Genomic DNA, 27,157 nt, shown 5'->3' on the forward strand with positions numbered 1-27,157 from the left:
TTGCACGTGAGATGTATATATACCTCACTGAGGATATCGTTGTCATTAGAGGCTTATTAATATAGAGAAAGCTCTTTAGCTACACTCTTGTTAATCATCCCCCATTTATTGTTCATAAGTGTAACTTCCTCTCTCTCTTCCTCTCACACACATACACACACATATCACATCATCTTTCGCAGCTTAATCACATATGTGATTAACTATTCACATAATTAGATACTAATTAATCCTTAGTTAATTATCTAATTATTAACAGATGGCAAAAACTTTGACCTATGGAAGGAGATGATGCAGGATGTGTTAATCATCAGGTGATAAGTTGAAGGAATATGTTAAAAGATTATATGCGGAAGCGTTGTGTAGAAGGACACGGTCGGTTATTCAGAAACACAATAGTTAGGTAAACACAGATTAACGGTGAGAGAGAGAGAGAGAGATGGAGATAGAGTAGACAACAAAAACTTCGATTAGCAAATATTCTTTATTCTATATCTCAATGTGCTCATAGAAGGTATTTTTATTAATCTTTTTTCTACAAAAGGGTCACTAAAATAGTAAAAAACATACTTATAAGGGGTTTATAAATGATGTCATGAACACACGTGGAGTTTGTGTGACGTAAACTATATAATCTAAACCATGTAATGTACTGCATGTGCACCATATGGCACACATGCAAAAGCTTGTCTACATGTGCGCCACATGGCCCACATGCAAAAGGGAGGGAAAAACAAAGAAGACTTTTATTGTAAAGGGGGTTTTTTCTTTTTTTTTCAGCAATACAGATTCTCTAGTTTGCGTTCTTTCTTCTTTCGCGTTTTAGGGTTGGTTGTGCAGGGTGTTTTGCTTATAACTCCGTTTTTTACGTTGGGAAGCTCATTCTAAGGAATTTACAACGTTCATGTACATGGTTAATTTGGTTAAGTCTATGAAAAGTTATAAAGATTTTCGTCTTCATAGCTAAGAATGGAAGTTATACGAGGCTACCAGAATACTTTCAGCTCGATTGTTGATTTGACTTCCCTCACATCCCTTCCTCTTATTTGCACTCTCCTTGTTCAGAACCCTAGCGGTTCCACCCAAACGCGCAAATTTCCTCGACATCGGCAATGCTCCCAAAAGTCCATTTCGGCTTGTTGGAGTCTTGGTATGTAGCTGATTGCCGACAGTCTTTCTAATCTGGCTTGTGACATATAGCCGAGTTGGCCATGCCACGACATTGTTGTTGGCTTTTTTGTTACATTTAGTGATCCCTCTGGACTTATTAATATTAGTCAGTAGAAATTATTGTACTTTTTGCCATGGCCAATTCGTAGATTTTCTTTGGTAATTTGCCATGATGACTTGCTAGTGTCGTCCTATACCCATCGTCAACTAACATGCTGATAGAGAACAAACTCCTTTTGAGCTCGGGTACATGTCAGACATGGTGCAGGATGATGGTATTGTCGTTCGTTAGTCGAACCGGTATTTCGCCGATTCCAGGGATTCGGCACTCCTATCCATTGCCGAGTCGAATTGTGCCCCCAGCTTTGGCCAAATAGTTCAAAAACTATTCGCAATGAGGATTCACATGGAATGTGGCTACACAGCCACGCATCTTGTGCGCTACAGAGGATCTCTTCAGTCGGTGATCCTTCCAATGAAAGGATTTCTCCCAACCGGGATTCAACAATGTTGATTTGGTTGCCGATTGGGGAGTGATTCGAATATGACGATCCAAAATTCCAATCGAATTTGTGCCCATTCCCCTTCTTGACGGACCAACCATCAGCAATGCTATGGCTAGCCTTTCTGCAATGTGTGCACAAGGTGTTCGGCTTGCCAGTGCACGATTCAACTCATGTTGGTCATTCTTCCTCCTTGGCCGGCTTTGGCTTTGGCTAGTTCTGTGATTTGTTTCTGCCAAAAAATGGGCTTTTGCACTGTCATCAATGGAGAGCCCCATTGACCTTCGTCATATGTCTTCCAACAGTATCATTCCGATAGGTTCGTCCAATGTCAACTTCGGGGAGCTATTCGTGAACATGGTGCAAAATACTTCCCAACTCACTCGCAGGTTCAAGAAAACCGCAAGGGCTTTTATTTCTTCTTCGAAATCCATCCCTTAGGAGGAGAGTTCAGGCAACACCTGGCTAAAGGTAATGGATTGAGTGCGATGCCTTCAAGTCTTCTCACTTAGTGTAGTAGTCAATGGCAATGAGTAGTCAAGGTTTGAATTTTGGAAGGTGTGAAAGGGCCAATGACAATGAGGGCCCATTACTTCTAATACAAGGCCGTATATTTTATCATGTAACCCAATGACAATGACAATGAGGGCACTCACATCTCAAATTTGCAATGTTATTTTCTTCATTGCTATTTAATCTCCGTTGCTTGCAAAACCACATGAGGTTGAAACATCACTTCCCAATCACTACGAGCATGAACTTCATTTTATAGTTCTATCATTGTTCCTTGTAAAGACTCATTTCAATGGACATGTAATGTGATGTTCCACAAGAATATTCCAACACATCATTAACAACCTTCAATTCTCTACAAGCTATGTTGGATACAACCCTCTCCTTTAGCTTGTTTTACTCATGCATTTTATCTCAAATGTACAATTTAAGCATTTTATCTCAAATGTACAATTTAAGCATGCAAGTACTCAAAAAGACAATCTCAACTTTGAAATAAACAAAGCTGTAGAATTAAAAAGACAAACTTTGAAATAAACTCAAGAAAAAGGAGAAAAGAAGCTAGAAAAGAATTGCAAAAAGAACATTTTGGTTATAAAGATGGAGGATGTAAAAGAACATAAAGATAAGAGAAGAATATAATTAACCATTGGTTTAGAGTGTTATATGTGATGTTGACTGAAGGGCATGCAAATGTTTCAAGGTTTATTTGTGTTTCCTAATCTTAGTCGCATACTCTATCTTGTCTTACCTACAAAGCCACCTCAGTATCTCTTGTCTTAATCTCACGGATCAAATATTAATTATGAGCAATAGATATACATATTAAGAAAAAATTGTTTAAGGGTACTTAATCACCCGAAAGCATAGGACAAGGACAAACATAAAATACCATCAATGTAAGACAAGCAAATATGAGTATAATGGTCTTCTAAAGTATAGCTATAAATAGAAAATAACATCCAAGAAAACAAAGACTAAATGATATAGTTGACCCCAAAAAGTGCCACTCATTTCTTGTTAAAAAGTGGCCAGAGCATTATACCATGTATGAAGAAACTCTTCGAAAATGTATGGATAAAGTTCTAGTATATACTTTGGTTCCAGTATAAATATTAATGCAAATCCAGTGAGTATACCATCTACAATAATACCAATGACTTCATGCCCCAATGATGGAATCTATTGGTTAAAGAAACAATACCACCGCTAAGTTATCATTACATAGAAACAATTGACCCAAAATATTTAGCTCATGAGACACTACCAATAGTTAACACATATCCATCGGCAGGGATGGGAATATGAAATTGCCGTGAGAACTCAAAAGTCATCATCACCTGGGGTTGCAAAATCTTTCATCAAGTTTTTATGCAAGTTTTGAAACCAATGCTACATAACACATGTAGTGTGTTTAATGAGTTTATTACAATGCTGATGTTCATTTCAGGTGCATTTCCTGATGATGTAGGTTGATGCAAGGATAATAACTTCTTGTTGCAAAGAATGTAATGAATAACGGAAAAGTTAATGCACAAACTCATCGAGAAGTTCAGGTATGTACAAAATCTCGGCCCAGAACGGCAATAAATTGGCTTTCACATCAGTCAATGATGTGAGTCAGGACTCAGGAATAGAACATTATCAACTACAGCTCCAAAATCCTTAACTGAAATACAGCTTTCAGGTATCCAACTAGAATTTCTTCATGTTCAACTCAACTTGCAGAATTGTTCTTGCTATAAACAGCAATACCAGGATGATTCTTTAAGGTTGATTGTAACGGGCACCTGCCTTCATCAATCCTTCATAAAATTTGGTCATTGACCCATGTTAATATTTTTGACACTAATGTCATTTAAATATCAGCGAATCAAACCTGTACTAAATGGGGTTCTTTCACTTCAGAAAGGAAGATGATCGATTCTTTTTGTCTGTAAAATATTTCACCACTACTTCCCTTCCAATGTTCTCGGTCTTCCTTGATTCCATATTTCTCACCTGTTGAAACAAAAATATGTTCCAAATATTGGGATAATAGATTTTTTTCATTCCAATATTTGTATATGCTGCAGCTTATTAAAAGACACAGTAAACATATAGCAGCATGCGATTTCAAAATATATGACAAGGTCGACATTGCCACTCTTTTATATTTACTCACAGTGAGAGATATTCAATATTCAAAAACCTCATTCAACCAGATGTATTTCAAATTTTAGCAAAAACATACTTATTATAAAAAGCATGTTCATTGAACTAAGAACACAAAACTAGTTGTGTGCTCGTACTCTGAATTGTGTTTTGGCTATGTATTAGGGATTGATTTGGTCTGACAGAATCAGAAGTCACAGTTCGGTGTAATGTAGCTTTAGATGCTATCATCTGGTGCCAACTTACAGCATGATCATTTCCAGAGTCAGAAGTCACAGCTCAGCATAAAGTAGCTCGGGATGCTAATAATCAATCTTGTTTAATGGCAAAGATTATGGTGATGTTAGTTGGTGATAAAAGTTGTACGAACTAGGACACCTTCCAAGCTCTTTCACAGTCCCTGGGCTTCAAATGATTTTGTTTTGTTTATTTACCTCACTTAAAGATGTCATCTTAGGTCATTCCCGATTGTTCTTTATCCCATAAATCTGGGGAATCTGTGCAGCATATATTAATTTTTCAGGAGCAAAAAGAAAAGAAAACAGACCTTTACAGTGTTATGCAAAAGATCTGCCTCTGTTAACATGATCAACCACTTAATTCCACGCTCATTTGCATAATCATATTGTTCAGTCAGACTAGGGGAGGGTGAATGTAGAAAATTTGCCTGGATAATAGATCACAATAAACTATGAGAGCATTTCGTACAAACTAAGAAATTCATGTCTGTAAGTGGTGACAACCGAATCTCTTACTTTTACATCAGCATCCCATAGCTCTGAGACAACTTCCATTCTCTCTCTTAATAATCCTCCTCCACCCTTTGAGCATACAAGCACTTCAATCTCCGAATCTATCTCATTGCTGCACCCATTCAATGTCAAGTTTAGATTTTACATGTTTCTATTAAAATGAGATATTGCATGCTATAAACACCAGCACTTACCCTTCAGGTGCAGATAACAAAAATATTTTTTCAAGTGCTATACTAATACCAACACCACCAGGTGCAGACAAACCCTGCAATTGAGGAATGAGTAAGGCACATATTTACGTCCAATTATGTTCACAAACATAAAAAGAAGCGTGAACACGTTTGTAAGTCATTATTGCAAGATTCCAACAGATTTCATTTTGGCTTCGCACTGTCAACTGCTGAAAGGAAGGTAATATTATTCACTAAATTGCAAGCTCTTACAGGTAATCTATTCCTCAAGTAATAAGAAATAAGCATTTAGCATGGAGAAAGCAGAGTGTCATTTGGAATAGCCATGATGCATAAATTCCTATTATATAGAAAATTAGGCAGTTCTCATTATTATAGTAGCTAGGAGCTTTTCAAATATATATTATACACAGGGAAGATACATGATTGTACATACACTTAACCATCTCATATATAGTTGCACTATGAAATCTATCTGTGAATTTACTCTATGAAGCACGATATATCAATGAAAGCATCAGGAATTTATGGATAAATTCCTTTTGCAATAGTATGGCAGGGCTAGAAAATTCTCAGTATCGTAATATGTACATGATTGTACATACACTTAACCATCTCATATATAGTTGCACTATGAAATCTATCTGTGAATTTACTCTATGAAGCACGATATATCAATGAAAGCATCAGTAATTTATGGATAAATTCCTTTTGCAATAGTATGGCAGGGCTAGAAAATTCTCAGTGTCGTAATTTCTTTGAAACCATACATCTGCAAACTTGATCTTAGTGAGTGCATGAGGCTTCCACAGATAAATTTCTTTTGCAATAGTGAATTCCCTTAGTCAATGTCATAATATCTCTGAAACCATACACCAGCCAACTTGATTTTAGTGATGGCATGAAGCTTTCACTAATAAATTTCTTTTGCAATAGCACTTGGCTGGTTTGGCAAATTTCCATAGTCAATGCCATAATATCTCAGAAACCATACACCTGCCAACTTGATCTTAGTGAGTGCGTGAAGCTTCCACAGATAAAACTAAGTCTGAAGGAACTTAGCAAAGACCGCCAAATCAAAGAATAAACTCAATCAACCTTACAACAGTAAAAATGGGTCTTAATACAAACCAAGCTACTAGTCCAATGTCTTTTAAGAAGCTTATCATAACGACCTCCAATGGCCACCAGCATCCCTCCAGATGCTGCCGCAAGGCGAGATCCCTTTCTAATGTAAACCTGTTTGTACAAGAAATAGGCATTCAGGTTGAATTAACGAACACACAGACCTATTGTCCTCTCATCCCCCTTAAAAAAGGCTTACTTGGAAAAATATACCCTCATGATATTGTTCAACTGGTACCATAAGCGCATCAACATGAACATGTTTCCAATGACCATGAACATCTCTTCCCACATTCCAGACCCTTATATAGCTCTGAAAAGCTTCCAGTTCATCAATTGCAGAAGAAATAAGTGCATCTACATAGATAGAGACTTGATATGTCATTTCACCATTTCAAGGTTTAAAGAACTGAAGCAATAAATTATTATGACATAAGACAAGTTCAGAAAAATAAATAATACTCTCTGCTAGTCCTCCGCGAAGTCGAGATAAAGCAACATCCGCAACTCCATTCCATCTGCGCTCTACTGTTTGCAAGCGATCTACAACACTTTCTTGTAATTGAAGTCCCTGTCAAGAACATCCAAGATCTATTAGCAGTAAAATGGTATATAGAATCATGGCTCATGCAAATCACTTCAGATTTTCCTAATAAATTATCAATCAGCTTCATAAATATAAGAAAGAGAAGCAACAGATTTTAGCATACACACACACACACACACACACACACATATATGTATGTATGTATATGTTATATCGATGATAATATCAATAACCTCTTGTTTTTTATCATCTCTATCTAGTTTTCCATCACTTCTATCTTCTTTTTCCTGTTTACTGCATCATTCTGATGAATTCGCCACTACCTCTCTGCCCCAATGGTTTTTACTCTAAATATTTGTTTCCATTTTACTAGGCCTTTAATCTGGCATCCGTATCATATCCTACTTACGTTTGTACCTTTCATCTCATAGGCTCATCTGCCCTTCTTGCAAATGTTAATATAAATTTTCTTTCATATCATTTTATTTAGGCTTTTGTCACATTTTATTTTAGTCTTTAACCTTTAGTCTCATTGACTCATCCAGTCTTTAGTCACATTTTATTTTATTTACTTTGTTACATTTATTTTGGTTTATTCTCAAAGACAAGCCAACATTTAAAGATGTAATCTCTAGTTTAGTCTTATAGCCCATTTTGGGGTCTTAAAAAGACATTGATATAACTTTCTTTCTTTCTTCTTTCTCCAAGGGATCATTTTCAGTTTTATAGTCATCTCAATAATATTTAAAAAATGATCATCACAATATACACACAAATTGAACATGTGTACATCTCAGCTTTAATTTATGTTGTCTGGCTTCTATATGAACCTTGAGTTTTTATATACTTGTGCAAGTGTATGTATGTGTGTCTATGGGTGTGGTGTTGTGTCTGTGTGTGTGTTATGGGTGAGTGTAGACCTACGTAATCAAGTACCTCTCATTCTCTGTCTGTAAATGGAACATGATAGCCCATTTTGACTCTTTCACCAAAATAGGTTTATGTTTGGTTACAGCCTGAGCCCTGGATTGACACATATGCAGCATTGTTTTAACGTTAAAATGCATTTGACATGAAGGTTACATACAATATGAAATATGGAAGAGTTCCTTGATATTAAAGGAACAAGTATTCCTTTCCAGGTGTTTAATTGGAAACCTACATATACAAGTGTTGCTAGTAGCTACAATCTCGTATGATTGTAGCCCTTGTGACTTGTAGGAGAAGTGAATGGGCACAAGATACAGAACTTCATTTGCTATTGATTTCTCTTGAAATAGGAAACATGATACAACCAATCACCCATTATCAGCAAATATGGTTTCCTGCTTATAAGTTGGCTAGGGTTTTCTGGACATTTTCCTGCATACCTTGACATCTCAGCCTTCCACCATTATTTTTGCATGAATTATATTGTGAACTTTGTAGACAACGACAACACCCAAATTCTAATACGCCCACTTTGTATAGGCCACAATATTTACAAATTACAATACCAATGGAAAAGGCTTGATTTTCCCAGATACAATATTGAAGAATATACCAAATCACAGATTCCCAAAACACACGCCCAGTGTTTGTTAGTCAACGTCATACTTAAAGAGTGTTCCAAACTAGTAAGAATCAGCCTTGGGGAGGAAGAATGAGCCTCAAGCAGGACTCAAGAAGAGCTAGAAGAAGACAAGGGGCAAAAGTTGTTTTGGAGTGTAAATAAGGGTTTTTTCCCTGATGTTTTGGAGATAGGAAGAAAGAAAGATATATTAACATCTTTTAAGAGGACAAAAAGGCCTATGAGGCCAAACAAGAGATTGAATTTCAAGTGTTGTCTTGTCTTTGAGAACAAAACCAAAATAAATAAGTGTTACTAAGTAGAAAAAGAAATAGGGTAAAAGGAGACTAAAGAATCTTGTTATCAGTACATATAAATTCTCAAGTCAGATATGTTATAATTTTTGTCTTCAAAAGATCTCTAGCATAGGTCGATCCAGAATGGAGATGTCTCCGAAGTGAGGGAAGCACATATGACGGCAGGAGATAATGGCATTTATTTGTCAATGACAAGGGTGGTGAGATCACTATCCATGGGGCTGGAGCCTACACGTACAACAAATTGTTATTGCCTGATCTATCGTAGCCCCCTTTGCTATGTCCTGGTCAAGGGTCCATTTTTGTGGCCCTTGATTGACTTGTAGCATGAGTAGGAGTGATGTGGCTAAAGAAAGTTATGCCTGTTCTGTGGCTGTATTCTTGTCCTTCAACAACTTTTCCTTGTGTCTCTTGAGTTCTAGCAAGAAAAGTGCCAAGCACCGTTAGTCCTCATATTCCATTACCTTGCATAGGGGGCCACCATTGCCTGGTTTAAAGAGGCAATGGTATCTCCCTCTTATTTCATAAAAAACACTACAATGACAAACACAATGTTCTTCAAATTGCATTCCCTAATGACACAATTAGTAGATTCTTCCTTCAAGAGGTATGAGTGTATATCTGCCTACCTCAATCTCTAACTGGCATGATGAAGTTTGTAGCTGCCCAATAACGTTATGCAACACATAGGATAGATGTATGTCCATATAAGATGGCCTGATGATGAATCCATCTCCGATGTGCGTAAAAGTGTCTTATAGTGGGCCCTCTTCATACAAGTGATATTTTAGGGCGGATCCATGTTATCTTGTTTTGCAAGTTAGTAATATCAGTTTGGGTCATTATTCTTTTCCAATTTGGTCATGTTTAGATGGGAATAGTCGAAGCTACATTGGAACAGGGGTAGTGCACTTATCCCTATGCCATGTTGATGTGACTTGGTCCATTGTTGCATTTCAACATACCAACAATGAACTTTTCCATGTTCAACAAGTTGTTTTGATGACATAAGTGCTAAAATTCAGTTCCTTCGTTTAGGTAGCTACCAAAGCCATTGGATACAAGTCACTGGTTGGAATAATGCCTCAACGATTATACTCATTTGATCACACTAGCAAAATTGCTCTCACAATTTTTAAGATTATATTATTATTCTTTTAGGTGATCCAAATACTTCTTCAAAGAGAGAACAATAGCATATAGTTCAATGAGAAACATGATCTCTAATTCAACCCCTGGAAATATAATTGTAGATATGTGGGAGAGGGTGCCTTTTCTACCTGCACAAGTTGTTGACGTATATAAAACCATTTTGACTTCCTATCAGATGATTGTGGTGGAGTGCATCCCGCTGTTGATAAAATCTGCAGTGGCAAAATCAATTCAATCCTATTTTTAACAAGAGAAAAATGAAAGGCAAATTCAACATAAAAGTCTTTTAGAGAACTCACTTTTGCAACATCTTTTCTTTCATGTTTCTTTACACCACTCCATGTCCAGATTGCTTCTAATATACTAGTATGGTTTATATGTATCTCATATAAATTACTATGTATACACCTTGACAGAATGTCAATAGCCACCTGAAAAAGTTATATGCATACCACATATTAATTCTGCTTCAGTACTTCAAATCTCAAATGGACCTTATAAAATTGTAAACAGAAACATGTAATGATACAAGTAACAATGTCACAGTATGCAACATATCAGGATACCCCATACCTTGATAGTTTCAGCTTCTGCGAGTCCAAGCGAATCTCCAATAATATCAAAATCCCCCTACATAAACAAGTTTTAATTGCTGCAATGTCCAGTACAGATTTTATGATATTTTATGCATTATAAAGGTAGAAAGACAAAAATGTAATGGCTCTTTTTGATACTTCATATAGGACCCATAATTTATCCCGGGGAAGACGTACATAACTAAGATAGCATTATGTGGGACAAACTAAGTCACCCTTCATGAATAGAACTTTCTAAGTTAAATTGATGGTGCTTCACACCACACAAGAATGGATAAAAAGATCGGAGCTACAGGAGAGGAAAAGGTGACATACCTACACATACCTAGGAGTAACATTCACAAGGCCTCAGTTCTCCCTACAAAAGAGAAACTGTGCTCAACTTTCTCATGGATATGCTGCCCTCGTTGTATTATGATCACTTACTAATGATACGCAATTAGTTATAAAGTTTGACAAAAAGCATGGATTAAGAGTGCTCGTCCACAACAGCCACAATAAGGCTTACAATGAAAATTACCTGGTAATACTCTTCCGGAGCATTTGGACCTGTGGCTTTTCGATAAACTTGTGATATCTCAAACCGCTTTATCGAAGTGACCTACATCAATTGCGGCATAAAATGAAGACATAAAACAAGAAAGAAGATCATGACTTTTTAATCCCCCATGTGTTCAGATTTTGACAATGCCATCAGTTTTAATCTGTTTCCTTAGATGGACTTACTGTATAAATAGAAACGTCCCATCTTTCAGGAATGATAATTCCCAGCAAAAATCCAGGTTTGAATAGAAATCCTTGTTCTTTAACGAAAGATAATTCCTAACCACTATCCAGATTTGAATAGAAATTTCTATTTTTTACACATATAATTCTTAGCCACTACCCTTTAGTGTACATAAATATTGTTAGGTGTAAAGGCACGTAGTTCACAAATTAGGTAATTATTCGTATATGTGAACACATTGTTCACCTGAACAGGACACCTTCTTTTGTAATGTGAACACACCTCTTTCTTTTTAGGGTTAATTAATATAATAACCTTTTTTCTTGTGTACCAATCAAGGCGGTTGGGTACACCAAAAATCCCTGTGTCTTTACTCTCATCTCTACTAAAGTCCTGTTTGCTGAACATCATCCCTCAATAGCTGCTCCCTCAAACATCCCTCTTTACCTTTAACTGGTATCAGAGCCAAATCTCTTTCCTCTGCTTTGCTGTTTTTTTTAGATTCAGAAAACACTACAGTTTTTCTTTCAATTCTTTCAGAACCTTTCCGATAGGTATTCTGCTCAATTTCTGAAGAAATCTGTCATAAATCTTGGGACCAATGGCCTCCACTTCAACTGAAGTGAAAAACCTCTTTGAAATCAAGAGATTTGATGGAAAAAGTTTCAAATTGTGGAAAGAGCGTATGCTGGCCATCCTTTTCCTGAGAGATTGTGAAGATGCTTTTGTGGAAAAGAAACCAGAGGGCATGGAAAATGATGCTTGGAACATTATGAATAAGAAAGCCATTACATATATTAAAATGGCTGTTTCTAATGAGATTCTTGTAGATATAAAGGGCTTGATTACTGCCCATCAAGTCTGGAAGAAACTTAAGACAACTTATGAGATTACACTCCTGTGAATCAGGTGCATTTGATGAGAAAACTTGTCAATATGAGGCTTGATGAGTCGAAAAGTGCAACAGAGCATCCATCGTTATTCACAGGTACTCTCTCCCAACTACAAGATTCAGGATTACCAGATTTTGATGACAAGCTCAAAGCTATCTTCTTACTTATGACTTTACCCGATTCTTGGGAAACATTAGTTGTTTCACTGTCTAATCACCCCAACTTGATCTTCGATGTTGTGTGGGGCTCTATTCTCAATGAAGAGATTAGAAGAAAATCTGTCGGAGAAGGTAGTGGTTCAGCATACAATATTAGGGGGAGATATGATAACAGGAACCCAAATGTAGGACAAAGAAATAGAAGTAAGAGTAGAGGGAAAGGAAAGCAACAAGATATCACATGCTATCTTTGTGGCCGTAAAGGTCATAAGAAACCTGATAGTAGATATTTGAAGATGGAATTAGAAAGGACGATAAATGTAGGAGAGAAGAAAAACAAAGATTATAAGATTAATACAACAGAGAAAGCTAATATGGCCCCAAATGTTATCATTGAAGACCTATCTGGTGAAGATGGTGATGTGCTTTGTATTACAGGTGATGCCTTCATAGCTCATGTTCAAGACATGCAAATCACCAAAACAGATGTTATTGATGCTTTATTGTCAATTCATGATGGATTGACGCAGACATGGATAGTAGACTCTGGGGCTTCTTTTCATGTTACTCCATGTTTGGAGTGCTTTACCACATTTGATGCAAGCAATTATAGAAAAGTTTATCTTCATATCAATAGTGCTTACAATATTGATGGTATTAGCACCATACACTTGTCTTTGGATAATGGTCAAGAGCTCATGCTCAAAGATGCCAGGTATATAGCTAGCATTAAGAAAAGTTTGCTATCTGTAGGATAGATGGATTTTCATGGTTACACCACATTATTCGGTGGTGGATTGTGGAACTTAAGAAAGGATCTATGGTTATTGTGAAAGGTTGCAAAAAGGGCACTCTCTACTGTTTGCAATGTAAAGCTTTACCTGGAAGGTTTCTTGCTATTGCTGAATTTGATTCTCGTTTAGAGATTTGGCATAAGAGATTAGGGCATATGAGCCAAAAAGGACTTGAAGTCCTTTCTACTCTAAAAAGACTTGACGTTAAAAGGATCAAAGCTGGTTTTTTGTAATGATTGTCTATTTGGCAAACAAGTGAGAAATTCTTATTATTCTGGTGTCTCTCATAAACCAAGTGTGCTAGATTTGGTGCATTCTGATGTATGTAGAATGCCTGTAAAATCTTTGGGCAGTGCTGCATATTTTATTTCCTTTATCGATGATTATTCTAGGATGATTTGGGTGTACTTGATGAAAAAAAAATGTTATGCATTTAAATCTTTTCATGCATTTGTGACTACCCAAAAAGGGACAAAACTGAAATGTCTTAGAACAGATAATGGGGGTGAGTTTACATCTGTAGAATTTAAGTCCTTTTGTGATTTACATGGTATTAAAAGAGAGCTTACAGCTCCATATAACCCTTCATCAAATGGGGTAGCAGAAAGGTATAATAGGACATTATGTGAGCGAGTACGGTGCATGCTGTCCACAGCTAATCTCCCTCATGAATTTTGGGGAGAAGAATTAAAAACCGTGGTTCATATATGCAATCATTCTCCTAAAAAGTCCTTAAAGAATGGAATCCCTGGGGAGGTTTGGTCTAGCAAACCAGCCTCATATGACCATTTACGAATTTTCGGTTGTGATGCATTTGTACACATTAGAAGTGAGCTCAGAAACAAGCTCGATGCTAGGTCCACCATGGGCATTTTTATGGGCTATGGTGATGAAGGTGAAATGGGCTATAGGATTTGGTTACCTCAGTCCCAAAAAAAATTGTACACAACTGGGATGTTTCTAATGAAGAAAAATTGCTGAAAAATGCTTGTTCCTCTGTTGGGAACTCTAAGAGCGTTACATTTCAGCAATTACAGCCATCCATAAAATCTGAAAATAAACCTCATGATGATATACCAAAGGTTGAATATGATCATCAACCAATTATCCTTGAGCCAGAAGTTGGACAGCAAAGAGATGCTCATGAAGGTGTTGGACAACGAGATGAAGGTACTGAACAACAAAATATAGATATTGAACAACATGCTAGACATGGTTTGCAACAGCCAGAAAGTGCTGAAACTGATTTTCCTCCAGATTTAGAACCAATCCCAGAAAATACTGATCATTGGGTACGTAGGTCTAATCGTTTAAGGAGGCAGGTATATAGATATGACCCCTCTTTGCATTATATCATGTTGTCAGATGAGGGTGAACCTCTACTTATGAGGAGGCAATGTCATGTGAATTTAGCAGTAAGTGGGAGCTTGCAATGCAAGAAGAGATAAAATCTTTGTATGCAAATGATACTTGGGATCTTGTGTCCTTACCTGAAGGAAGGAAAGCTCTTCCAAGTAAATGGGTTTATAAAGTAAAGAAAATTGAAGGGAAACCAAATACAAGGCAAGATTAGTTGCCAAGGGTTATGCACAGAAGGAAGGTATTGACTTCCAAGTGGTTTTCCCTCTTGTTGTGAAGATGACCACACTTCCTGTGCTATTTGCTCTCACTGCAATGCTTAATCTGGAGTTGTACCAAATGGATGTAAAGAGTGCTTTTTAGCATGGTGATATTGATGAAGAGATCTACATGAAACAACCTAAGGGTTTTGTAGTCCCTAACAAGGAGCATTTGGTATGCAAACTAAAACGTAGCTTGTATGGCCTAAAACAAGCACCACAACGGTAGTATAAGAAGTTTGATACTTTTATGCTTTCTCAAGGTTTTGATCGTACCTATGCAGATCATTGTTTATACACGAAAAAGGATATCGATGACAGTCCCATCATACTTGTTCTATATGTGGATGATATGTTGCTAGCTAAGTCTTGATGCTCTAAAAGATCAACTGAAATCGGTCTTCTCAATGAAAGATTTGGGAAATGCAGAGCATATTTTGGGCATGAGAATCAGTGGAAATAGAAAGGACAAATTGTTGTTTTTGTCACAAGAAAAGTACATTGAAAAAGTGCTTAACAGATTTAATATGGCAGAAGCAAAGTCCCTTGGAGTTCCTTTGGCTTCATATCTTAAACTAGCAAGGCTGATTGTCCAAAAGATGAGATAGAAGTCAATGCTATGAAGGGAATTCCTTATGCATCAGCATGTGGTTCTCTAATGTATGTTATGGTAGCTACTCGTCCAGATATTGCTTATGCAATGGGAGTTGTCAGTCACTATATGTCTAATCCCGGCAAAGCACATTGGGAGGCTGTCAAGTGTGTTTTCAGGTATCTTAAAGGTACACAGAGAAAATGTTTATGATATGGGAAGGGTGCATTAAGTTTGCGGGGATATTGTGATGCAGACATGGCAGGTGACTTGGATACACGTAAGTCTACTAGCAGGTAAATATTTACAAGTGCTCCTGGAGCAATGTCTTGGTGCTCCAAATTGCAAAAGATTGTAGCAGTGAGTACTACTGAAGCTGAATATATTTCAGCTACAGAAGCTATATGGCTCAGCAGACTTGCTGAAGATCTTGCCATGTCTGTTAGTACTCCTGTGTTAGGATGTGATAGCCAGAGTGCTGTGGATCTGGCTAAGAATGCCATGTTTCATTCACGCACCAAACACATTGATGTGCAACATCACTTTATCAGACAAGTTTTGGAGGATGGTCTAGTCACATTGACCAAGATCAAAACACAAGATAATCCAGATATTCTCACTAAAAGTCTTGCCAATGCTCAACATGAGCATTGCATACAGTTAGTGGGAGTTACTTGAATGTTCACATTGAACCTTTAAGTGGGAGGTTGTTAGGTGTAAAGGCCCGTCGTTCACAAATTGGGTAATTATTCGTATATGTGAACACATTGTTCGCCTGAACAGGACACCTTCTTTTGTAATGTGAACACACCTCTTTCTTTTTAGGGTTAACTAATATAATAACCTTTTTTCTTGTGTACCAATCAAGGTGGTTGGGTACACCAAAAATCCGTGTGTCTCTACTCTCATCTCTACTATAGTCCTGTTTGTTGAACATCATCCCTCAATAGCTACTCCCTCAAACATCCCTCTTTACCTTTAAATATTTTCAGTGTATGTATCATACTCAAGTTTCCATGAGAAATGGAATATGGTAATCTACCTTGTGTTCTCCAAGTCAGGACTCAGAATAAAAGACAAAATGATCTCTTCATCTATCTTGAAACTATTCTAAACATTCACACAATCCCAAAGAAATCTCCCTTTCCTCAATTCATCTATAATGCTCACCCTACAGAAATTCTTGCTGGTACATTTCGTTGATTAAAAAATGAAAATAGCAAATTATCTGTGAAATCTCGAATGTAAATGTGCACCATCCATATAAAAGGTCCTTAGAAGTGTTGAAATTAATAAGAAGACAAATAGAGAGTGTAAATAATGGTCGCATCAAATGGGACAGTAAATACAAAGATAAATATGTAAAATAACTAGGATAGTACTCTTGGTTGCATAGTTTTGGCCGATATCTCAGTTAATGACTATAGACAGATGCCTTGTAAAGTAACAATGATATTCCAATAAAGTGCATTCTGAACACAGCAATGATAATCAAGACTCCACAACCACATCCCATGTTTTTCTCCATTCCATATCTTCCATATTCTTTGCCATCCAAGATGATCCCTATTAATCTCAATATGTCTTATCTATGTTTAGTCTGCTTGCATGAAGATAAATATTTGTCTAGTAAAGGATGCATCTAACTGGTTGCGCCTTGCGCCTCCTATTGCGCTATGCAAATATACATTATAAGGCATTTATGGTTGAACTACACAATGTTGGCCTGATGATTGATCAGCAATTAGAAGAAAATGGAATTCTGCAAAGAATTGTTACTTTTATTTCTGATTCCTGACGTAATGGTTATCCAAAACATTTTCCACGAAAATATGCCAGCTAAAAATAATCTTGAGAGTGTTAAGAGAAAGCAAAGATTTCATACTAGGACAAAATAATTAACATCAAAAGTTTGAAAGCTGAATAGTTTTGAGTTTATTGGCTAAATAAAGTTCACCATGTAGTTAATGGTAAGACAAATAAAACTACCATAGTTTCAAATTTATTTAAAATGAAACAAGCCATTAGGAAGGATTTTCGTCTTCATGTGAAAGTTAAAGAAAAGTGTATTGATTATGAAACTAAATTTCCTTAGAAACCATTTAGAAACTCCAATCACGGAGACATCAAATGTTCACTCACACCATTATTTGTTAGTCTTTCGGAGTGTTTTGACTTATTTTCACCCTGGATTTTTTCTATATTTACTTTTGCTTCCATTCAAGAAAAGGAAAAAAAAATACACAGAAGAACAAAAGGCACAAACCTCATTTGCAGCTACCCAATATACAAATCGCCTACGCATCTCAGATCGCACTTCTAACATTCTTCCAGCTGAATCTATCATTGTCACCATCTGGTTTCTTTGGAGTGCAATTTCATAAAGATCATCATTAGACATAAGAACTAAATATTATACAATGGACATGAGACTTCAGTATCATTGAATAGAAAAGTTGCCAGATCTAGTGACATGACCTTTGCCTCAAACTTCCAAGAATAAGATAAGCCATATCGCTTTCAGCATGATTGTGCCAGACTAGCCATAGAATGATAACATAGTAGGCTTGCATGAGGCATGTGTGTCATATGCAGTGCATTTTTCTACAGATTTTATGCACATGGATGGATTAAGACAGTTATACCTGTGGAGTAAATGTCCATCATCGATCAAGCTAATGCTGCTTGTATTGAATCCTTGTGCTCCATGAGAGGAAAAGACATCCTTGGCAATTTCAAGAACTCGATCCTGTAGTGATGTCCTCTCAGTGCAGGAATAATTCAGTTGGGCTCTATTGAGATTTTGAGCAATTAATGATATCCTTTCTTGATCAAAGAGAGCAGACATTATTTGGTCTATCACAAATGAATTTTCAGCTCTTTGAATTGTGCGCAGGACATCTATACCAAGAGAAAAATAGCAATAATGTTTACGTTAGATAGTTTCTAAGAATATTCTATTAAAACTTCCTAATTCTACCTCATTCCAGGGGTTTCATGTTTTGGTATAATCACATTCACAATTAAATTTCCTAATTCTACCTCATTCCAGGGATTTCATGTTTTGATATAATCACATTCACATTAGCTTTCATGTTTTGGTAAGTAGCATCTATTAATGTGTCATAGAAAGTGGACAATTCAGCCCACAAATAGGGTTTTGTCCTTGTAGGTTTTCCCATAGACTTGAAAAGTTTATTCATTGCCTTCTTAAAGCTTAACACTCTATATCCATCCACTCTGGGTTGTTTATATTTACAGCTGATCGACATTACAAAGACAATATAATAACCATTCACAATTAGTTTTGGTTTGTGACATTGAATAATGTGGCATCAAAAGTGAGCATTTCAGTGACAAACAGGCTATCGTGCTTTTCCTATAGACTTGAAAAAGTTTACTTGCACCTTCTTACCCAGATTTCTTTTTCATCATTGCACACAGAATGATGATTATTTACTGAATATTCAAAATTATTTACTGAATTATCGTGTTCTTTCTTGAATATTCAAAATTATTTACTGATGTATCAAACGCAAATTATGTGAATATCTACTATAGATCATTAATATGTACAGTATTTAACACATATGTATACGTATGCATAGACAATTCTTACCATAAAGTGCTTCATCTTCCATTCGAGGTGGCAAACAATTTCTTAGCACATGCATAGCAGATGGGCGATCTGCAGGATTTGCTGACATGAGGCTTTGCACTAGTGCTGCTTGTTGCGGATATTCTAGAACCCACGAGTGTGGTAAACCTTTTGTTTTCAAATCATTCAATGTTATATACCTTTCCATGGAAGTTTTAAAAGGATGCCAAAGTTCAAACAGAATCACTCCTAAGCTATACATATCAACCTGCAATTTGACAGTTTATTTTAGAGTTCAAAATTAAGAAACATACATGTTCTATTCATCAATATAAATGGGTGTTGTCTAGGAGATACCTTCTCATCAATGGTTGGCCATCCTTGTGCAATCTCTGGAGCTGTATAGAAATAAGTGCCAACTTGACCCGTTCCATCCAGAGAACCGGTGTTTATATCACTCAGGAGTGGTTCTTTATCTGTCTGCTCTAAACTTGTAAACTTCGCTGAGAACAAGCAGCAGCTCACGAGTAAACTTTGTTTATGTGTGTATTTAAAACAACTACAAAGTGAATTCCATTGAGATTTACCTAGTCCAAAATCTCCAATCTTGATAGCATCACATACATCAAAAAATATGTTATTGGGAGTCAGATCTCGATGAATTATCCGTTGTCCATGAATATGGGCTAACCCTTCCACAATTTGCCGAAACATTCTCCAAGAAGTCACATCATCCAATGCTTCTTCAGGCTCATCAAGTATTTCTCTTAATGTCCTACAACATTTGGTAATCCACCATCATTAAAATTGTACTACAAGTTAGCAACTAATGAAAATCACTATCAATGAGCTAGACAAGATCTATGATAGTCTCTAACATGGTTTTATTGTCAAAAATGCACATGAAAATTTCACATATGATACAAAACATTTAACACTCTCATTTAACACTCTATATGAAACTTACATGCAACCCATAAAATACTACAAGAAGATTCCACAAACCACAAGTCCAGAAAGTATTGCATATCAAACATAGTGGAGTGGAACCAAAACAAAACAAGTTGCTTTCCATTGTACAATGCATGGATTAGTATCTATAGCATGTGGTTGTCTAAAGGCAGCAATAGTAAATTTTGGAGAGACATTTTCAGCAGTGATGAAACATGGTCTCATGCATTGATGTTTAATAAATTGATTCTCACTTATACCCACAGATGTGTAATTGACTTTTACAGATAATAAGTGGATCAACCAGTAAGCACTGTCCCAAGTGTTGCAATACCAATACAACAGCTCCAGTGCATGATGTATGGACTCTCCCAAGTGCTGTAATAGTGATTCGCCAGATTCACGGTGCATCCTTGATGTTGAAACAAGTGTAAAAGGAAAAATGTGATGCAGCCACTAATTTAGTTACCTAAGCATGCAAATGTGGACCCTATGCCATAACGACCCTGTACAATTGATTACCTTGTGGCATTGAAATAGATGATCTGGCATCGTTCCAATACAGTCTTGACTGACCCTTTCTGGATCTAATCCCCAAATAATTGAATCATCTAATCAAAATGGACATTGCAAAGCTGACTACAAAATGAGCTGGGGTGAACCCACCACTCCCCCCTAGGCACAAGAATGCAACATTACAAGGACAATTTCTTGCATATAACACCAGATGGTTTTGTTGCCTGCCCCAGCCACATTCATAACTACCTCTCACATAGCATGCATAGCATAATGGGATAGATTTGAATGTCATCACAGTAATTGTGGATAGAGATAGGGAGATATGGTCTGGAACAAATATCAGCTTCTGCCAGTGATTCTGTCTACAGCTTGTAACAGAGAAGCACATTCACCAACATCCGCCCTCAAGAGCTCAACTAGCAATACAACATGCCCTACAGGATTCGCCCTTAAAAGAGCTAAGCTCTCTGTTGCACAAAACCATGACCTCACTACCTCAAAAAGGTAAAAAGTAGGCATTGCCCATCGTGGAGGTCATAGGCCACATAATAGTAAACGTTTTGATCTAGAATATTCAAGAACTTACTTACTTAAGGCAAACCTCAATTATAGCTATTAATTTATTTACAAACCATCTATCACATTTATGCTAAGATACAATTATGTCAGTTTTATACATTTCCAAAAATCCGTTGATCACGTAGGTTATATTGGCCTTCCATAGACAATAATATTACTTTCTTTTTCTTTTTCCCAATCGATTTTCATATATCTCTATTGCGCTTAAGAGCTTAGTTATATGTTGCCCATGTTTGCTTAGCACAATCTTCAGTCAAACTTTACTAGGTTAAACTGCAATATCTTTAGTCATGCTTGGCTAGCTTGAACTATGTCAGTGACTAGGGGCTGAAAATGTAACTAAGGCAACTTATGAAGGCAGCACGAGAATTAGGGTTTATGTCAAAAACAGAGAGGGAGAGGGTCTGAGTGAGAGAGAGAGATGCACGCTGTCTTGGGTACAAAGAGTGTACCTCTTTTTTGGTTTTTAGATATTATGTATATACAAGTCAAAAATGTGCTACGAGTGCGTTCACACTCGTGCACTAATAAAAGGCACGATGGCCCTTTATTCCCAACAACCTCCCACCTAAAGGCAATGTGCCATGAGAGAAAATAAAGAAAGTCAGCTAAGTCCAAGTATGTACAAAGCTGAACTGCATACATCTATCCAACTCCCATCATCTGTCGGCAGTGAGCAAATCGCTCAGCTGGAAGACCCTTCGTGAGAAGATCTGCAGGACTATTATTTGTATGCACTTTGACAAGCTCAATGTTCTTGCTGTCAAGTACATCTCTGATGAAGTGATACTTCACCTCTATGTGCTTTGTCTTTGCATGAAAGACGGGATTCCGAGCTAGCATGATAGCACTCTGGCTGTCACAATAAAGAATAGGTAACTCTGTAATGCCAAGATCTCTCACTAGATATGAAAGCCATAAAGCCTCTTTGCATGCCTCAGTGGCAGCAACATACTCTGCCTCTGTAGTAGACAATACAACACACTTCTGTAGTCTGGAGATCTAAGAGACCGCTCCTCCTGTGAAAGTAAACACATACCCAAAAGTAGACTTCCTGCAGTCTGCGTGACCAGCATAGTCCGCATCCGTAAAACCAACGACAGATGCCTTTTGCTTTCCAAAGCAAATGCCCAAGTCCTTTGTGCCTTTGAGGTATCTCATAATACCTTTCACCGCTTCCCAATGCTTTTTGCCGGGATTTGCCATATACCTACTAACCACTCCCACTGCAAAGGCAATATCAGCGCGTGTAGCAACCATCGCATATATCAAACTGCCAACGGCTGAAGCATATGGAACCTTAGCCATTTCAGCCTTCTCATCATCAGATGTAGGGCTGTCTTCTGCACTGAGTTTCAAATATGGAGGTAATGGAACCCCAATTGTTTCCCCCCCCCCCTCCATATTGAAACGTTGCAAAACCTTAGAGATATACTCCTGCTGAGATAGAAAGAGTACCCCTTTCGACCGGTTTCGGAGTATTCGCATGCCAAGGATGTGATTTGCATCACCAAGATCCTTCATATCAAAGCTGCCATGAAGGCTTTGCTTCAATGAATTCAAGGCATGAACATCCTTGCCAGCAATCAACATATCATCAACATACAAAACCAAGATAATCAGGCTGCCATCTCCTGCCTTCTTGGTGTACAAGTAGTGGTCCACTTGACTTCTACGAAAACCTTGAGACTGCATAAATGCATCAAATTTATGATACCATTCTCTTGGTGCTTGTTTCAACCCATACAAACTCCTTTGAGCATACAAACCATCTTCTCTTTGCCTTTAGCCACAAAACCTTCAGGCTGCTGCATATATATGTCTTCATGTAGATCGCCATGTAAAAAGGTGGTCTTCACATCCATCTGTATGAGCTCCATATCTTCAGCTACAACTAAGCCCAAAATGATTCTTAATGTAGTCATCTTGACTACAGGCGAGAAGATCTCATCAAAATCAACTCCATATTCCTGCTTGTATCCTTTTGCAACCAATCTTGCTTTGTACTTTGGCAAGGAATCAGAAATGACCTTCATTTTATAAACCCATTTGCATGGAAGTGTTTTCTGCCCTTTAGGCAACTGCGCCAAATCCCAAGTGTCATTTTTCTCAAGAGATTCCATCTCTGACAACATGGCTTTATACCATTTCTTGTTGTCCTGTCTGTCCATTGGCTCATCATTATTGGCAAAGGCTGGCTGATCATTTCCAGCCTCATTTTCTGCATTTGCAGGTAAGTTTACAGCAGGTGTTTGCTGCTGTACAGCGGGCACATTTTTCTGTCTAAAAGGTATTTCTTCTCGGAATACAACCCTCCGTACTTCCTCGGTCTTTTTGGGTTGTTTATGCATGCAATTTTCCCGGAAGATAACATCATTACTGCGTACTATTTTTCTTTTCTCGGGATCCCACAATCTATAGCCCATTTCACCCTCATCACCGTATCCTAGGAAAATACATTTGCAGGACTTTGGCTCAAGTTTGTTGCGTTCTTCTTTACGAACGTGCAGAAAAGCCTCACAGCCAAACACTCTCAAGTGAGCATATGAAGGTGGATTGCCCGACCATACTTCTTGGGGTATTCCCCCTCCCAAAGACCTGTTAGGTGACCGATTAATCAAGTGAACAGCTGTCATAACAGCCTCTGCCCAAAAACCATGGGGTAACGTAACATGAGACAGCATAGTACGGACCTTATCTTGAATAGTCCGATTCATACGCTCTCCAACTCCATTTTGGGGTGGATTATAAGGGGCAGTGAGTTCCCTCTTTATCCCTTTGCTGTCACAAAATGCTTGAAAAGCCTTGGACACATATTCCCCACCATTTTCAGAGCGAAGACACTTAAGTGTCTTATCAATTTGATTCTCAATTAATGCCAAAAATGTTTGAAACTTGTCGAGCACTTCCTATTCGTAAACCCATACCTTCCGTGTAGCATCATCGACAAAAGTGACTAAGTATTTCTTTCCTCCGAATGATAGCGCTGGCATCTGACATACATCTGAATGTACTAACTCAAGCGGGGACGACTTCAGCGAAAGAGACTTTTTATGAGATGTTTGTACATATTTACCATAAATGCAATGATCACAATGTTCAAAATCAGCATAACGAAGACATGGCAAGTAACCCAAACGAGACAATACTTTCATACCAGTTTCACTCATGTGTCCCAACCGGCCATGCCACAAAGAAACACTACGCTGCTCGGTTATGGCAACAACATGGTCACTCACACTAGATACATGGAGAGGATACAAAGTATCACTTTTACTACCCTTGGCAATAACTCTAGATCCCTTACAAATCTTCCATTTCCCATCACCAAAGGTTGTGTGAAATCCATCATCATCTAGCTGTCGTGTGCTAATCAAGCTCTTCTTGAGCTGAGGTACATGCCGTACATGCTGAAGTGTGAAAGCAAAACCATGCTGAAACTGTAATTGCACAGTGCCAATACCTGCAATTTCACATGCATAGTTGTCCCCAAGATGGACAACACCATGTCGACCCCCTATGTAATCTGAAAACAACTCACGATGAGGGGTGACGTGAAAAGAAGCACCGGAATCGAGTATCCAAGTGTGCATGTCACCATCCGTATCTGCAAGTAAAGCATGTTCTCTATGGCATGATGAAACAAAGAGTACATCATTTCCACTATCACTGTCATGAGTGACTACATTCACCTCTTGAATTTTAGTATTGCCTTTCCTCGGTTGAATGTCTCTCTTTTCTTCTATGAAATCATCTATCTTCTTGCCCTTTCCTCTCTTTCTTCCATTTAAACCAATCACGTTTAAAGTGACCCTTTTTGCCACAGTGATGGCATTCTACATCTTTACCACGTGATTTACTACGGCCATAACTATCAGATTTGCCTCTTTGTTGTGACCTACCCCTCATATGCAACGCACTAGAGGACTTATTGGATGCCTTATTTTGCCGACTCATCTCTTCCATGAGTAGAGAACTCTCTACATCAGCATAAAGAAACATCGCATTTGAATTGCTCATAGCAGTCCTGAAAGTATCCCAACTTTCTGGCAAGGTGCAAAGTAAAAACGTGGCCTTAAACTCATCATCAATGATGAATTTCAAGGCAACCAGCTGGCTGAAAATGGAATTGAACTCACTCAGGTGAGTTGACATGGGTGTGCCCTCTGTCATAATCAAATCCATAAGTTTCTTAAGCCAATAAACTTTGCTAGTTGCCGTCTTTTGGGCATATAATTCCTCTAGTCTAGTCCATATAGAATAGGCGGAGTCCAAACCTTCGATATAAAAAAGCAAGGCATCAAAAATCGACAACTCAATAGTCGAGCGTGCAAGCTCGTTCAACTCTTGCCAATCATCTTCGTCCATATCTGTAGGCTTTACCCCTTTGACACATCGCATTTGAATTGCTCATAGCAGTCCTGAAAGTATCCCAACTTTCTGGCAAGGTGCAAAGTAAAAACGTGGACTTAAACTCATCATCAATGATGAATTTCAAGGCAACCAGCTGGCTGAAAATGGAATTGAACTCACTCAGGTGAGTTGACATGGGTGTGCCCTCTGTCATAAGCAAATCCATAAGTTTCTTAAGCCAATAAACTTTGCTAGTTGCCGTCTTTTGGGCATACAATTCCTCTAGTCTAGTCCATATAGAATAGGCGGAGTCCAAACCTTCGATATTAGAAAGCAAGGCATCAAAAATCGACAACTCAATAGTCGAGCGTGCAAGCTCGTTCAACTCTTGCCAATCATCTTCGTCCATATCTGTAGGCTTTACCCCTTTGACACATCGCATTTGAATTGCTCATAGCAGTCCTGAAAGTATCCCAACTTTCTGGCAAGGTGCAAAGTAAAAACGTGGACTTAAACTCATCATCAATGATGAATTTCAAGGCAACCAGCTGGCTGAAAATGGAATTGAACTCACTCAGGTGAGTTGACATGGGTGTGCCCTCTGTCATAAGCAAATCCATAAGTTTCTTAAGCCAATAAACTTTGCTAGTTGCCGTCTTTTGGGCATACAATTCCTCTAGTCTAGTCCATATAGAATAGGCGGAGTCCAAACCTTCGATATTAGAAAGCAAGGCATCAAAAATCGACAACTCAATAGTCGAGCGTGCAAGCTCGTTCAACTCTTGCCAATCATCTTCGTCCATATCTGTAGGCTTTACCCCTTTGACACATCGCATTTGAATTGCTCATAGCAGTCCTGAAAGTATCCCAACTTTCTGGCAAGGTGCAAAGTAAAAACGTGGCCTTAAACTCATCATCAATGATGAATTTCAAGGCAACCAGCTGGCTGAAAATGGAATTGAACTCACTCAGGTGAGTTGACATGGGTGTGCCCTCTGTCATAAGCAAATCCATAAGTTTCTTAAGCCAATAAACTTTGCTAGTTGCCGTCTTTTGGGCATACAATTCCTCTAGTCTAGTCCATATAGAATAGGCGGAGTCCAAACCTTCGATATTAGAAAGCAAGGCATCAAAAATCGACAACTCAATAGTCGAGCGTGCAAGCTCGTTCAACTCTTGCCAATCATCTTCGTCCATATCTGTAGGCTTTACCCCTTTGACACATCGCATTTGAATTGCTCATAGCAGTCCTGAAAGTATCCCAACTTTCTGGTAAGGTGCAAAGTAAAAACGTGGACTTAAACTCATCATCAATGATGAATTTCAAGGCAACCAGCTGGCTGAAAATGGAATTGAAAACAGAAAGGGAGAGAGTCTGAGTGAGAGAGAGATGCATGTTGTCTTGGGTACAAAGAGTGTACCTCTTTTTTGGTTCTTAGATATTATGTATATACAAGTCTTAAGTGTGCTACGAGTGCGTTCACACTAGTGCACTAATAAAAGGCACGATGGCCCTTTATTCCCAACAACTTAATAATGACGCATTAAGGGTTGAACAAGATATTCCAAATGGTATCTCATCTTTGGGAAGAACAAACCAAAATAAACAGGGATAAATTAGTAAAACTGTGTAAGGATCCAATGAATCTCGTTAGATATGCATTCAACATTTTGAGCTTACACAGCTGAAACTATCTTTAAAAGTTCTCTATGAGCCAATCCAAGATGGAGATCTTTGAAGCAAGGGAAGCACTTTTGATGTCAGGCCTTGATGTGTCAATAACGGGTGACGAGTTTGTGGT

At 37.8% G+C, this 27,157-nt stretch overlaps 1 protein-coding gene across 5 annotated transcripts in view; it reads right to left on the reverse strand.

Moving 5' to 3' along the window:
* Positions 1-3,532: 3,532 nt before the first annotated feature.
* GCN2 (protein kinase family protein) overlaps positions 3,533-27,157 on the reverse strand; it is a 32,618-nt gene continuing 8,993 nt past the window's right edge. Inside the window, exons 14-30 of one of the 5 annotated variants that reach the window (XM_087332453.1) lie at positions 19,541-19,728; positions 19,311-19,456; positions 18,975-19,221; positions 18,001-18,256; positions 17,622-17,718; positions 11,093-11,173; positions 10,550-10,606; positions 10,276-10,407; positions 10,105-10,188; positions 6,874-6,982; positions 6,611-6,768; positions 6,418-6,525; positions 5,287-5,360; positions 5,096-5,204; positions 4,888-5,007; positions 4,066-4,187; positions 3,533-3,976 (exon numbers count right to left, since the gene is read on the reverse strand). In XM_087332453.1, coding sequence (XP_087188579.1) covers positions 4,086-4,187; positions 4,888-5,007; positions 5,096-5,204; positions 5,287-5,360; positions 6,418-6,525; positions 6,611-6,768; positions 6,874-6,982; positions 10,105-10,188; positions 10,276-10,407; positions 10,550-10,606; positions 11,093-11,173; positions 17,622-17,718; positions 18,001-18,256; positions 18,975-19,221; positions 19,311-19,456; positions 19,541-19,728 — 2,068 coding nt within the window. In that variant the 3' untranslated portion in view covers positions 3,533-3,976; positions 4,066-4,085. Of the gene's footprint in view, positions 4,188-4,555; positions 4,655-4,887; positions 5,008-5,095; positions 5,205-5,286; positions 5,361-6,389; positions 6,526-6,610; positions 6,769-6,873; positions 6,983-10,104; positions 10,189-10,275; positions 10,408-10,549; positions 10,607-11,092; positions 11,174-17,621; positions 17,719-18,000; positions 18,257-18,974; positions 19,222-19,310; positions 19,457-19,540; positions 19,729-27,157 lie in introns of those variants that run through there. The other 4 variants (XM_087332452.1, XM_087332454.1, XM_087332455.1 and 1 more) reach the window with 4 other exon arrangements.

Source organism: Azolla caroliniana, unplaced genomic scaffold, assembly GCF_043228905.1.
Source record: "Azolla caroliniana isolate FFs.n. ecotype wild unplaced genomic scaffold, voAzoCaro1.0.p SCAF_16, whole genome shotgun sequence".
Taxonomy (NCBI): Eukaryota; Viridiplantae; Streptophyta; class Polypodiopsida; order Salviniales; family Salviniaceae; genus Azolla; species Azolla caroliniana.